The sequence below is a fragment of the Protopterus annectens genome, chromosome 8.part0 (assembly GCF_019279795.1).
Source record: "Protopterus annectens isolate FY-2018-M chromosome 8.part0, PAN1.0, whole genome shotgun sequence".
Classification (NCBI taxonomy): Eukaryota; Metazoa; Chordata; order Ceratodontiformes; family Protopteridae; genus Protopterus; species Protopterus annectens.
In genome coordinates, this window is record NC_056741.1 from 1,229,267,977 (window position 1) to 1,229,283,906 (window position 15,930).

Below are 15,930 nucleotides of genomic sequence, written 5' to 3' on the forward strand. Positions count from 1 at the left end.
TGGAAAGCAGAGAAAAAAACCTCACTGACAAAGCCTAAAAGGCAGAGGCACTGACTGCATGCGGAGGTAAAGTTAAAGCTTTTCAGTGCTGAAAGGAAATGATGAATGTATCAAGTAAGCAGAGTTGTATGGAGTGTGTTGCATCTGCCGACAAATGAGCAAAAAATACCATGAAAAGATCACTGTTCCGTTACCTATTTTGTGGCAAGCCTGGGGGTGCCCACTTTGAAGGAACACCATTATAGGTCAAGAAAAATAGTGCTCTAACGCATGCTCATGCTACAGACAAGGATTATCCTGAGTAGTTAACATTCTGCTTTTACATAAAATATTACTAATACCACAAAAAGAGCACTATACAACACACTAGATAAAACTAACAGGGCTAGAAAAGGGCACAAGTCTATCTGGTTAGTGACCTCTTCCGCAAAGGCAAGCTAAACAGAGGTTAACACAGGCTTCATCAAACATGACATCAATTAGGGAGAAAAAACAGGCACTGCAAAATAACAATGGACCAGATTTTGTTTAAAGTTTATTTAAATCATAGACTAAGTGCTTCCACTGCAGACAGTGGTTTACGTTAGCTCCTCTTCTGGACAGAACACAACACAACAAAAAACAATGCATCCAGCTGCTGAGCTTGATAGCTAAAAGTCCCTATACTACCAAATGTGCTCTTATGCACCAGCCTGCTGTATAAAGGGATGGAAGAAACCTATGACCTCCCCCAAACACCTCATCCCTAAGAACTCAGCTTGTTACAGCAACTGTGGTATGGTGCATACTATTAAATGCTTTGTTTATGCAGAACTTCTCTTTGCTTACAAAGTAAAGATTTGCACTTTACTATAAAAAGGCAGAAGAGAATGTACACAGGAAAAATCAGTTCTATGCTGTTAAAATGTACACAATAGTGCAAGTTCACTTTGTCAAGCAAAATACCTTTCTTTTCCTCCTTGCTTCTATCCCTGGAAGTTAGAAGCCTCAACCACATGACACTGCTAAACCTTGCATATCTCTTTCAAGAAACCATGTGCCTCACCCACTCTTAACAGATGTTTTGTACTAACCATTCTTACTGGCGCTGTCACCAAATGTGGATATGTTCTGCATAAACTTGTTCCAGAACTGTACAAAGCTATAAAATGGGCAGAGGATTAGAGAAAAAAGGCACCATATGAAAAGGGGATAAAAGACCCAAACATACAACATTTAACATTTTCACTCATTTAATATGGGTTTGGATTATGTTTCTACCACCACCTTTCTTCTAATACTAAATGAAGTCAAGATGGTGAAATTTCAACTTTTTGGAAGAATACAACAATGTACAAGTGGAGTGCCTCACAGTGCAACAGCATACTATGGATGATAAAGTGAAATATACAAAACCATACTATCCTGAAACAAGTAATACTAGACTGAAAATCCAAATGTAAAAAAGATAAATTATGTCTGGGAATCCATTAGCTCGATTCATTTCTTTTTTGTACAATAGAATGACACCTCCTCATGTCTACCCACTTATGGTTGTCTTCCAAAAAAAATTACATGTCCACATTAATGGGGCTGCACAGCATTGTTTTTATTCATGGCTCGGCATTGTCCACAAATTATGCCACACACTCTTCTTTCCTTACAGCTATTAACGGATGGTGTAACGGACATAAGGAACCTCTACATCATCATCACTGTCATCATTACAACAAAGCTCAAATACTAGTGCCTTCACATGTTTTCCAATCTTCTTTTTTGACACTTTGGTGACAATCTCGGTCATTCTAAAACAAAAACAAAGAAATTTAAGCTATTACAAGGACAAGTGTTTTTGCAACAATGTAGAGTAAATCACATTTTGTGAAAAGGGACACGAGTAAGAAACAGTTGTATATAAAACAAACAAAAAAAACATCCTGTCTAGCACGCAACACCTGGACGATTTCCAACAGCAGTGCCAGAAAGGCAAGGGATATTTATTTATTTACATTTGTTGACTGGGGGAGTCCGACTGGACACAGGTCCATTTTCAGCGGAGGCCCGGGGAGAAAAGCTCCACATTATTATTTGCATTATACAGTTAAAAAAACATAGCATTTAAATACAGACATCAGTCCAGTTAAGGATGCAAGACAAGAAAACAGATGTAAAACAGCTGTAGAGCATAGTACAATTTTAAAATATGGTGACATACTAAACATAGTTAAAATGTAGTTGAGATTCATCAGTGAACAATTGATAGAAACCGTTTTTGAGTTACATAATAGCCATTAGCAGTTGTTGCTACAAGAAGTTAGTATTATGTGGTAGGTAGCTGAGAACATGAGTAGCCAAGCTTGCTAAGAGTAGGTTGTTGATAGGGGGCTGAGAGAGGTAGTGGGTGGGGGGAGTGAATGGTATTAGAGGGGGGGTTGCAAGGGCATATCTGGCAAGCTTTGAAGTGTGATTTTAGTAAGGATTTAAAGTGGGTGCAAGAAGTTACAGAGGTAATTGAGGATGGGAGGGAGTTCCAGAGTTTGGCTATAGTGCAGGAGAATAATGCTTCTCCAGCAGAGTTAATGGCTCTTGAGACCTGTAGGAGGTTTTTGTGGCTAGATCTTAGTGGTGTCATGGTTATGTAGGGGGTTGGAGGAGATTCTGGAGGAATGGGACTTTTAATGGTTGGTTTATTAGTTTGTGGGCGAGTGCGAGTTGGTACCATTGAAGGAGGTGGGGGAGCTCTAGCCAGCCCAGTTCTGCTAGTGACAGACAGTGGTGAGTACGGGTAAGAAGCTCTTGTGGCGAATTTGGCTATTTTGTTGTAGCAGGTTTTGAGCTTATTTAGATCACATTGTCTAAGGTTAGTAAATATTGGAGAGGCATAGAGTAGGGTAGAGATAAGATTAGAATTTGCTACCGAAATTTTAGCTGCTTTGGTAAGTAGTTGCTGATTTCTATATATATAATGCTCCTAGTTTTTTGTGCACTTTTTTAATGGTCATGGAAATGTGAATGTCAAAGTTCAGTTTATTGTCTATTTCTACTCCTAGTATTTTGGTGCGTTCTGTAGGATGGATGGTGGTGTTGTCTTTCGCTGTGATGTTAAAGTGAGAGCTGTCTAGGGTAAGTTTGGTGGGTTGGAAGATTAGCAATTTTGTTTTGTTTGGGTTGAGTATTAGTTGGGCATTGGATAACCAAGTTTCAATAGAAGAAAATGCTTCCTGTGTGACTTTTTGCAGTTCTGGTAGGGAGTGGGCTGTGCAGATAATGGTTGAGTCATCTGCGTATTGTATGAGTGTGCCATGTGTTGTGGCTGAGGCTAGATTATTGGTGAAAATAGAGAAGAGTAGGGGCCCGAAGATGGACCCTTGGGGAACTCCTATGGAGACTGGTAGTTTGGGGGATAGGTTATTCTGCCAAAAAACTGTTTGTTGGCGGTCAGATAGGTAACTCTGAAACCAGTTGATGACTGGTTGAAAGAAGGATAGATTATTGAGAAGAGAGATGAGTTGTTTGTGTGGGACCATATCGAAAGCTTTAGAGAGGTCTAGGAAGGTAGCTTGAGGAGAGATAACCTGTATTTTTATTTTGTAGGATAGTGTTAGAGAAAGAAAGGCGGTGGTGGTGCTATGGTTAGGTAGGAAACCGTGTTGTGTGTTGGAGAGGAGGTCATTAGCAAGGAGGTGATCTGAGACTTGAGAATGAATGCATCTCTCTAGTATTTTGGAGAGTAGCGAGAGAATAGCTATGGGGTGGTAATTGGTTAGATCTGTGGAAATTGGTTAGATCTGTGGAGGGGCCTCCTTTGTGCAGGGGAATTATGTGAGAGACTTTCCATAGTGTAGGAACATAACTTTCTGACAGAGATCTGTTAATCAACAGTGATACGGGGTAGGGCTAGAGCGTCAGCTGCAAGTTGAATGTATTCACCTGGGAGGTTGTCTGCTGCTAATCTGGTGGTTTTAAGTTTAGTTAGTAGTAGTTTTATTTTGTAGGTAGGAACAGGAGAGAAAGAGAAGTTAGTTTATGAGACCGTTAGTTCTAGTTGATGGTGTGGGTTCAATGGGGGGGGGGGTTGTGTTGTCTAGCTAGTGATAGTACGGTTTGTGTAAAGTGATTGTTGAAAGAGGTACCAATATTTTCGGAGGAGTAAGTTAAGTTAGGAGTGGGTGTACTTACTTTACCTGAGTGGAGGATGGAGCTTGAGGCCCAGAATTTTTTGGGGTTATATTGGGAGGAGGTAAGGGCAGACTGGTAAGTATTGGATTTTATCCTGTTTTATAAGCTTTTTGGTTCTATTGTGTAGTTCTAGGAATTTTTGCCTAGTAGAGGGGGTTTTGGTTTTGTGCCAGTTGTCCCATGCTTTATCCCCGTTTTTCATTTCAGACTTCGTGTTTTTTTGTAGCCATGGGGATTGTTGGGCTCTAGTTCGGGAATGTCTTACGGGGGCGTGGTAATTAAGGATGCTTAGGAATGTTTTATTAAAGTAATCAACTGCGTCATCTAATTTGAGGAATTTTAGAGGTTGCCAGTTACAGTCTTTTAGGGACGAGCTGAATGAGAGAGGGTTGAAGTTTATTTTTTTGTGTATTTGACGGTAGATGATGGGTTTTGCTTTATAAAGGTGTTTTCTTAGTAAGAAGGTTGGGGAGTGATCATGGAGACGGTCGGATAAGCAGCCTGCTATATATGACTGGGGGCTCTTACTGATTAGTATCCAATCAAGGGTAGTGTGTTTGTTGGAGTTATTTATCCTAGTAGGCGACTGGATGAAGCCATGAAGATTTACATGATGGGTTGGGTAGTTGCTACAGCAGGACTGCCAGTCAGTGTTGAAGTCTCCTAGAATTAAAGTTTCTTGGGGTAGGTGGTGGGTAGTCTAGCTGAGGAGGTGTTCAAGTGGAGGGATGTTGTGGCCAGGTGGGAAGTAGCAACCTATTATGTTTAGGGTTTTATTTTGGTTTATTTTAAGGTTGGCATAGATTATTTCTTCCTTACCTATTTGGGGAGCTGCTAACTAAGATCTGGATGTCTAGATGCTGCTTAAATATTATAGCTATACCACCTCCTTTTTTGTTTAGTCGGTCTACTCTTAGTATATTGTAACCAGCAGGGAGGATTTGCTCATTAGTAATGTGTGGTTTTTGACCATGTTTCTGTAAGGATCACTACATCAGGGGAGTAGAAGTCTATGGTGGCATAGAATTCAAGCACCTTGTTGCATATACTTCTAATATTTAGGCTTATCAGAAGGAGGTTGGTTGGCTTTCTATTGGCTGTGATTTGGGAGATGTGGTTTGTAGTCTGATTATGAGGGGAGGGGTTGGAGATAGAGGGACCAGGATTAGGATGGACGTCTCCACTGAGTGCTAGGTTGGATATGGATGAGATTATTAGTTTTATCAATTTCTGTATATGCTTGCTAAGGGAAGTTTTTTGATTGCGTTCTGTGGGCAAAAGGTATGGTGGTAGGCTTATGTTAGGTTGAGGGGTTGCTTTTAGTTTAGGTACTGTGGTCTGTAATCTACATAGAGGGTGTACTGGGAAGGTTGTTGACCTGATGAGAGAGTAGTAGAGTAGAGGTGGGATATGAGTGGTAGTGTGTGTGGTGGTACAGTGGCAGTGGTTGAGTGCAGGAATGGTGGAGGTTTAGTAAGATGTGATGTATGCAAGGAGTGTGCATGCAGTGACTATATGTATGGTGTGCTTGTACATATTAGCTGAGTAAGAGGGATAGTAGTAAGAAGTTGTAGGAGGAAGTATAGGTGTGGTGATTTTATAGGTTGAAGGGTGGGAGGGGTTACTGTTTGTAATAAAGGTAGGACCACTGGGGGTGGGAGGAAATTGGGGGAAGGGAGGGGAGCGTAGTGGGCAACAGATGAAGGAAGACTATCAGTAGGTTTATAGGTTATAATGAAAAGGGCTGGCCCTGATTAGGCTGCAATTGTTCTTGTGGGGAGGGGGAGGATCAGAATAGACCAGAAAAGTGGTGGATAGCAATAGTATGATGAAAAGGGCTGGCCCTGATTTCACAGATATGCAAGTCTACAGAAACAATAAGAAAAGGCAGTAGTTACTCTGACTTGCTTGTTTTGCATACCTGTCTTATTGAAATAAAATAAGTCAATTTTACCAAGGAGTTATGTAGAAATTAGGAAGACAAGAATTTATATGAGAAAATGTTTAGTAGAAGTAGAGAAACAGCAGAGCATACAAACAGTACAGCATCTAAAGATAGATTGCAGTTAGAAGTACAGAATGGGGGGGGGGGGCAGCTAATGTTCTTAAACAAGAAAATCAGTAGGTACTTAGAACTTACTTGTTTTGCATACCTTTCTTTTGAAATAAAATAAACACTTATAACCAGGAGTATGTGGGATTTAGAAAGACCACAAGTTATAGGAGAAAGGGTTTAGTAATACTAGAAAAACAGCAGGGCTTTCAAAAAGTTGAAACAGCTTGCAAAGGGAGACTGCTGTTAGAAAGTACAGTATGGGAAGGGGCAAACTAATGTCTGTGATGGAGTGCTTTACTTAAAAATAGAAATTAAAGGGCTAGCAATTAATTTTGTCTGGAGGATAAAACATACTTTTTGTATATTTTGAAAATAACACTCAATCCAAGGTTGCCTGGTTCTGTTAAAGAGCACTGCAGGCCAAAAGATCGAACTTGGCTTGGTGGGGATCCAGGGAAAGTAGAATTAAAAGGAGAAGCTTAGATATGAGCACTCCATCCAAAGAGACAAGCAGCTACACCAAGAGGATTTTAAAAATGAATAATAATAATGGGATTCTAAAAGTTTAAAGCTGTGGTTAAGAGGGTACCTGAAGTGAAAAATAGAATATGACAGAAAAAAATGCAATGGGGACAACAGGTATTCCTGGGTCTCGATACAAAGGTCTCTAAATTAAAAACACACCAATATATACATATACATATGTACGTATGCGTATAAAAGGAATTTTACCAGCAATAAATACAGCAAAACTGCTACAGAGTAACTTAAATAGTAGTTTTATGCAAACATCAAATTCAGATCATAAAGGCGTTACTAAGCTGGGCATATACCACTCAGACACACACACACACAAAAAATGTGTGTGTGTGTTCTACTCTATGGGTCTACTTTGGAAGTTCGACGTTCCAAAACTTTGAACTTCATATGGTCGAGACCATAAGACCGAAGTTTTGAAACCTTGAACTATTTAAATGGAGATCTCCATACAGTGCAGAAAAAGAAGTCATGTACTCACCATAACTTTCCATCTGTGTTATCTGCTTCATTCTTCATTAAACCTGTGGCTCTCGGTTCCAACCTCGGAACCAACTCAGCCGTCAGCAAGTTAAGGATTCCAAGCTAGAGCTCTTCCTACCCTACCCATACTGCCTGGCTCCTCTCGGACACCTCAGACTGAGTCTGCTGCCAGTTTTCTCAGAAGCAAATACATACTTAAATAAGCAGCCCTATTCCTGGAGATATCAAGCTTGTAATGCGAAATAAAAGTGTGAGAACTCGCCCATGAAGCAGCTGCACAAATATCCTCTAAAGAAACTCTGGACCAGAAGGCCTGGGATGCGACTATGGAGCTCGTGGGAATGAGCTCTGACCGGTCTGGGTACAGGAATACTGTTCAACGAGTAAACATGGGAAACACAATCCCTTAAGCATCGAGCAATAGTAGCTTTGACAACAGCTCTCTCTTTTTTGGAATCTGAAAAAGCTACAAAAAGTACAGTTGTGTACACTTACCATAAATGCAGATGTTTGAGTGTATTCACTGTTACAGTCATCACATTGGGATTATCTGCTTGCAGTAGCCCTCAGTCGGCCTGATTATCAAGTCTTAGGTCCTGCGTCGGTTGCTGTCTCATCTTCCATGACGTCAGGTAGTCAGGGGTATAAAGCATGCAGCCGACGCCATTACATCAGTCTTTCTTGCCGTGCGGTGCCTGAAGCAGAAGCAGTTTGCAAGTGCCAGTTGGCAGACTCCTGAAATTTTCGTTTGAGTTTCAGAACCGAAGTCTTCAACTAAAGCTAAGTACCCAATTGGGGAAACTTTTTCTTGCTATAAACCTTTGTCAGTAAAAGTCAATAATTGTATTTCTTGTGGAAAGCAAATACCTCAAAGAATTTAATTCGTATTGTATTCCTTGCCTAGACCCGGGGGACTGTGGTGAAGTCCGTATCCTCGATGAGCGACTCCGTAGGGGAGTCCAAGTTTCGCCTCTTGCACAATCTCTTCTGAGGAAACTCCTCCAGGGGTGGCTCTGGGGAGAATTTGGGAGAGGGGGGCCACAAGTGGGGCAGCTACCCCCTGAAGGCTGGTTCGAGAGGGCTGACCTGAGACAGAGGAGTGGCGTCTTGTCGGAGGGGCTGGGAAAGTCTCTGGAAGGCAGGGGAGGAAACTCTCTAGGAGGAAAGTCCTCTCTACAACCCGGAAAGCCAAAGGACTGGAAGATTCGCCCCATCCGCACTCCCAGCAGAAGGCCCGCCAGGGAAGAAGGACCAGAGCAGGCGAGAACCTCCAGGCCTCCGGACAGGACCTGAGCTGTCAAGGGCCAAAGCACTAAGGAGAAGGGGCTAGTCTGAGAAAACAGGCCCAGAACTCCCAATCAAAGACAACGGGGCAACCAGTTGGGCCCAGGACTCCGACTGCCCAGGGGGAGGCACAGTAGCAGTAGTCAGGGACTCTGGGCATGGACAGAAAGGTCCCGAGGATCCCAGTCTCCCTCCCCATGTGATCCAGGGCCAGAAAGACTGAAACAAACCTGGTCAGACGAGAAGTCAACAAAGGGGTAGGCCGGATGGGGCAGGGGACTCGAGAAGCCCCAACTTAATCTAACATTTAGAAAGGACCTCATCATCCTGTCTATATTAAAAGGGAGTAAATTCCTGGAGGACCTAGCCAGGGAGGGGTGCCCAGATCCCGAGGTCCTCCCTTCTAAACAATGAGACCTGGTGCTTAGAGGTGGAAGGTGACTGCCCCAAGAAAGAACCCGAGGGGGAATCCTCAACAGTGGGATTCAAAATATTTGGCTCCACTGACAAAGATACGAGTGTTTGGATCCCACAGGACGCAGATCTGAGCAAGTCGGATCAGTGACTGGTCCGGATCCAAAGGCCTCAAACCTGAGACCTTGTATCCAGGAGTGGATTCCCACGACCTCGGATCTGAGGGCCTTGGAGCGGAAGCCCTAGATCTGTGATGGCTGCGGATCTTAGGATCGAAGGGCACTGGATCTGACTGAGTTGAGGCTGGGGTCGGTTTCGAGGAACTAGGATCAGACAGCCTCACCTTTTTTGAGAACGACAACCCCAGAGGCAGAAAGGCCTTCCTTTTGTGTTCTGATGGTCCAGACTTGGCAGAGGACTGAGCCAAGGGGCCCCCTTGAGCCAACCCTTTCATTAGGAATTTGTTTGGGCACTCAACCAATGCCCTGCTGTTGAAAGTAACACAAATGTCACATTCAAGCTCCAGGTGGTCAGCGCCAAAACAATAAAGGCATTCCTCGTGCGAATCAGACACTGGCATCTTCCGACCCAAAATAGAATATTACACAAAATAACACTATTTATCCCACAGGAACTCGAGCACAAGAATCCACGTCTGATGCTGAGCGTAGCAAACGAGATCTGAAGGGTTAGAGGGTAGCAAGGGATCATGGGAGTGGGAGGAGCTCGAGCCTAGAAGTTGTCGGTAAAGTTGCCAGCTCGGATCCATTGTCAGATCCAAGACCCAAGAGTGAGGAATAGTGACATGGATTAACATCAGATTTCTGTCTTTATGAAAAATAAGATGGGGGGGGGGGGGGTGTTTGGAAGACCACGCTTGAAACTCCAAACTCCTCTTGGCTGAAGTAACTGCTACTAACAAGGCTATTTTCCAGGACAAGAATTTCAACTCTGGCTTAACAGCAGGTTCAAAGGGAGGCAAGATCAGAGCTTGAAGAACCAACGTAAGATCTCAGGGAGGACAAGGATCTTTGACAGGTGGTCAAAGAAGGAATGTACCCTGGAGAAAAGCTTTGGAAAGTTTTGAAAAAAGCTAAAGATGCAGCATTTCCCCCAATGTGAAAATTAGAAATGGCTGCTAACTGATCTTTAACAGTAGAGAAGCTGGCACCCAAATAAAAAATATCTGCTAGGAAACCCAAGGCTGCCAAAATGTGCGCCGTAAGCCTATCAATTTGATGCTGCTGGGCCCAAATGGAAAACCTTTTCCACTTACTTTTATAAACTTTCCTGGTAGAAAACTTATGGGAGGAAATGATAATCTTGTGAAATGGGGAAGAAAGCTTGAATTGCCTAGCCATCATCGGAATTGGAGAAACCATGCGGTTAGTTTCAAATTGTGAAAATCTGGATGAAGTTGCCCTGAGGGGTGAGACAGAAGGTCTGGATGTGGATACAGGGTCCATGGATAACAAATTAGATGAGACCAGAGGAACGTGAACCAAACTTGGCCAGGTCAAAAAAGGGTAATGAGGATCACTTTCCTCTTCAACTTGCATGCCTTCTGAAGAATTTTGGAAAGAGGAAGAGGTGGGGAATGCATAAAGAAAACAGAGAGGCCAAGCATGGACTAGAGTGCCTCTTAGTGACTATCCCTGTGAAGGGATCAGAGCGAAGGACCTGCTGCACTTGTTGAAGGGAGAGGCAAAGAGGTCACAGCAGGACTGACCCCCACTTGATCCTGTTTGCCACTTACTGATTCAGAGGCCACTTGTGAGTCATCAACAGAATTCTACTGAGCCTGGTCGCCAATATGGTTTGCTCCCCCAGAATGTGCGTTGCAACTAGAAAGCAGTTAGTACAGTGAGACCACTGCCACATTCTCATTGTTTCTCAACAAAGGGGATAGGACTTGGTTCCACCTGGTTTGTTGAGCTACCACAAAAAAGACATGTCTGTCTAAATCACAATTGTTCCTACAGGAAGAAGGGAGTAACGGGCTTGCAACACTGAAAGCACTGCACTCATCTCTATGATGCTGATATGCAGATTGGTCTCCTGGGGAGGCCACATGCCTTGAACTGTCCCATCCCAGGTAATACCCCACCCAAACTGGGAGATGTTTGTGGTCAATGTGGTGATGGGGGTGGGAAGAATGAAAGGTCACCACTTAAGATGCTTCTGGATCCTGAAAACACCACAAAAGAGAATGTTTGCACACACGAGATAGGCTTATAAGATGACTGAAGGGATGATGCAGAAGGGACCACTGGACCGACGTCTATTGCAAGACTCTCATATGTAAGCTAGCTGTCGGTAGTAAAGTTATTGTTGCAGCCAAAGAATCCACAGCCCCGAGGATGACTTGCTGCAGAAACTGGCACCGTTAGCATTTCTCTGTTGTGTCTCTGTAGGGAGAGAATCCTGTCCGGAAGATAGGTCAGGGTTTTGTTTGTATCCAAGTGAGCTCCTATACAATCTATCACTTGCACAAGTTGCAATTAAGACTTTTGAAGGTTTATAGTGATCCCCAATATATATATGTGTGTGGGTGTGTGTGTGTAAGAAAACCAATATCAGTGCTGTTACAACAAAGGCAGTCCATAAACACTGCTGTGACTCAAACAGAAAATAAGAAAATAAAACGACTTGAGATAAGCGCTTTCAGGTACAAGATGACCCTTCAACACATCTGTTAAACTAATCAGTGATGTCAATTTAAAAAAACTTTCAGCCAATTAACATTAATGTTTCACTGTACGAGTTTACACCAAGATAACTATGTGCTTGGAACCTTCCTATCCATTTCATTTCTGCAAGTTCCAAGTGATTATTATGATCACCACCTCTCTGTTGTTCAGATACCACTTGTTGCATCTTTTGGCTTTTCTCGGTTAGGGGTCACCACAGCGGAACTCCGGTCCACTAATGATTGGCAGTAGATTTTTACGTGCCGAGTTGCCTGCCCTATATACTCTAAATAAAAAAAAAAAAAAAACTTGCATCCATTTGATTTATGCGCATATTTCGCCAGGGGATTTTTAAGATCTTTCAGATGGATATCACTGATATACTTAGATAGCCTTTCTTTAAACTGTCTCACGGTCTTACCTACACAGAAACATGTGCAGCTGTCACATGTAGCCAAGTACACAAAACTTTTAGTACAGTCAGCATGCAGCTTCGTTATAAACATAAAATTAATAAATGGGTTTTTGAAATTTTGTTCTTTGGATATATATTTGCAATTAGAACATGGATGGATTCCTTTCCTGGACTGATCTTTATAGGTGGCTTTATAATCTTAAGCAAATGCTAGGTTTTTAACATATAGCACCTGTAAAGATACAGTCCAGCAGTGATATCAGTCTGAAAGACCTTAATAGTCCCCTGTTGAAACATGTGCATGAATCAAATGGACACAAGTTTTTTTATTTTTTAAGAGTACCACAAGTGGTATATGAACAGAGAGGTGGTGACCACAATAATTACTTGGAATCTGCAGAAATGAAATGGATAGGAAGGTTCCAAGCACATACACATCCTGGTTTAAACTCATACTTCCCACTAAAATCCGCCCATAGGGGGTGGAAGCTGAAGCATTACATGTTGATTTGCTGAAAGATTTTTTTTTTTAATTTTGATATCAGTGATTAGTTTAACAGAGCTGATGAAAGGTAATATTCTACTTGAAAGCTCTTACCTGCCAGCTTTATAAGTTTCTTAGAAGTTTTTTTTAAGTATTATTAAACTTCCTTATTCGAGTCACAGCAATGTACTGCCTTGCAGTACAACAGCACTGATTTTGGTTTTCTCTCATTACTTTGTGGTGTGTGCTGCTTTTTGGTGGCTGTTCCAGTTTGCTTATTTTGGCCTTTTTGTCAGTTTGTATAGAAGAGACCCACATGGCAGAAGGGGCTGAACAACTATCTTGAACTGGATTATCCTAAAACAAATTTAAGAGTGAAAGAACCAGAGAAGAGTTTTGTTATTCAGCAACAGAATCCGTTACTGTGTTTGAACTTCAATGGCATGAATGTTTCAGTAAGTGAATCAGATTTATGAAATAGATGAGAGCATTAGACAACAATTTTTCTTGAATTTAAGTTTCTGTAGTGATGTTTCCATTTGGAAGCCTGTTTACATTATTCCGAGAGGGTTGTGTGTGTTATTAATGCCCACGTACGGTCGGACATACACAGATTTATTAAAGAAGTGGCAACTACTTAACATGGAGATAAGCTTTAATTACATAGAGCTTTTGACTTCTTTCAACCTAAAGAACGTGAACTTAGCTTAATAGAAAAGAAACAGAGAAGATAAACTTAATCAAGAAAATTATGCTGCTAAGCTTGATGAAATGTATTTAAGGCGGTCACGTTTTGATACAAGGCTTGAACAATTGAAAATGAAAAAACTAAGCAGAGATTATGTTGATTTTATTAAAGGAGGTCTTTGCATGGTGCAATACTGATAACAAATGCATAAAGAGATGAAATTCAAGCTGACACCATACAGCAGGAAGCTGTAAAGTCCTTGGTTAAGCATAATTCAATGTGTAGTGAGATTAAGGAAACTTCCTCTCTACATTTAGTATCTTCCCATACAGAAGTTAAAAATAATGAAAGATGCATTCAGTCTACACCACCACAGCAGGCAACATTATCTGCACAAATGCAGAAATGGGAGACCCAAGTGTCTCGCTTGGTGCTAGACCTAAAATCACTTCTGTACTGATGTTATTTTTCTGGAATTTCCCCTACAGATGAGAGAGTACAAAGACAAATGAGGTCTTCGCTCCCAGAGCAGAAGGAGAAAATTGTCACTAGAACATCAAGGGAAGAAGGACAACTAGACAACTTGAATAACTTTGCTGTGAATTTATCAGATTTTAGTCTGACAGGTGCACACTAGTTTCTTTTAAATCCAGGCCCAAGTAACGTTCCAGCAAATCGTTTGAATGTATGTGATGTTATTTTACAGCTGAAGATGTTTGGAAGATAAATTTTTTGAGAGAGTATTTTTGGTAACCGTTTGCAACATTGTGCTAATACATTTAAAAAGCCTAGTGATTTTGTTCCAGAGAATACTTCTGTGGTAGATCCCGTTCTAAAATTATGTGATCAAGATATTGCGCAATGGTTAATGAGGCCAAGGCGCCATTTTCATAACATAACTAGTGCTGAGAGACCAGCCTTGAAAGATTTGATGATGAATGATGATTTAATTATAAGACCTACAGACAAAGGTGGAGCAACTATTCTAACGAAAAGGGCATTTTATGTAATGAAAATGAGATAATTATTGAGTGGTGATATTTATAATGTCTATTACAAGTATGAAGCTGGTACAACTAAAGAAGTCAGTGAAAGATGCTCTGCATTAGTTGCTCACGCACAGATCTATAAAGAAAGACCTTTTTGACATAGCAGAACATCTGACCATCCTTATACTTAATGGTCTGCCTAAGCTGCATAAAAATGAGAATAATCCCCCTATGTGTCCTACTGTGGCAGGCAATGGACGGATTACAGAGCCAGCTTCTATTTACATTGAGCATCAGTTGAAAGGTTTTCTGGTTAAAGCACCTGGGTGCTAGACATTTCCATCATCGCTTAAAGCCTTGATCAAACAAAATATGAATAGGCTCCTGTTAGTGACTATGGATGTTGTTAGCCTTTTTATGGCTATCCCAAATGACTTTGGGTTAAATGCTATTAGATAATTTTTATGGAGACAAGCTGATATTCGTATCAATCAAATAAATGCAATATGTGCTTTAAGTCGAGTGCTTGAACACAATGTGTTTTGAAAGCAATTTGTACTGGCAGCAGTGGGGTGTAGCTCTGGGCAACCCATGCGCCAACAGTTATGCTAATCTTGTAATGGCAGATTGGGAACATGATTTTTTGCTTTATAACAATCCATACTCGCAGCATGTGACGTTTTAATGGTGTTTTATCAATGATATACATGTGACATGGGAAGAAAATTAAGAAGAACTTGCCAGCTTTTATAGATTCTTAGAAGGGACTAATGAGTTAAGATTCAGCATGCACTCTTCCTATGAAATGTTACATTTTTTTGGAAGGGATGACAACTCAAAAAAACTGTGGCAAAACTGATACACAACTGCATTGTAAGGAAACTTGGAAGAATAACTATTTGGCAAGATCAAGTATGCATCACCAGCATATTTACTCTAGTATATTTGAAGCACAGCTGTTCAGAGTTTCCAGATTAAGTACCAGAGAAGATGACTTTCATGAAGCAGTATTAAGAATGGGGACATTTTTTCAACACAGAGCATATAAGAAACAGATTGTTAAGGCACAACAGAACGTTGGGGGAACACATGGGTATCAAGGGGGTCCCTATATGTATCGGAATGACACCCACACCAAAAGATATCTGAAAAACAGGCCACAAATGGAACAAGTCAGCTGTGTTGTTCTGACTTATACAAGTTATATTATGTATGTATGTGACATCATTGAAGCTAACTGGAAGATCCTTACATCAGATGACACTAATAAAGAGACTGCTGGAAATAAACCACATTTTGCCTTTAAGAACATTCAATCTTAAGCAAATGCTATGTTTTAAACAAAGCACCTGTAAAGATAGTCTAGCAGAAAAGGAACCTATCCATGTTGTTCTAAATGCAAATATATATCCAAAGAACAAGATTTCAAGCACCCATTTATTAATTTTACATTTATACCAAAGGTGTATGCAGACTGTACTACTAAAAGTTTGGTGTACTTGGCTACACGTGACAGCTGTGTGTGTGTTTCTATGTAGGCAAGACTGAGACAGTTTAAAGAAAGGATATCTAAGCATAACTGTGATACAAGTCTGAAAGACTTTAAAAATCCCCTGGTGAAACACGTGCATGAATGAAATGGACAAAAGTTCATTTTTTGGAGTATTACAAAAGGTATCTGAACAAAAGAGAGGTGATGATCACAATAATCGCTAGGAACTTGCAGAAATGA

General features: G+C 41.2%; 1 protein-coding gene across 1 annotated transcript in view; it reads right to left on the bottom strand.

Annotated features, from left to right (window-relative positions):
- Positions 1–518: 518 nt before the first annotated feature.
- Positions 519–15,930, bottom strand: part of UBA1 (ubiquitin like modifier activating enzyme 1) — a 2,903,587-nt gene continuing 2,888,175 nt past the window's right edge. Inside the window, exon 35 of the mRNA XM_044080725.1 lies at positions 519–1,784. Coding sequence (XP_043936660.1) covers positions 1,649–1,784 — 136 coding nt within the window. The 3' untranslated portion in view covers positions 519–1,648. The remainder of the gene's footprint in view (positions 1,785–15,930) is intronic.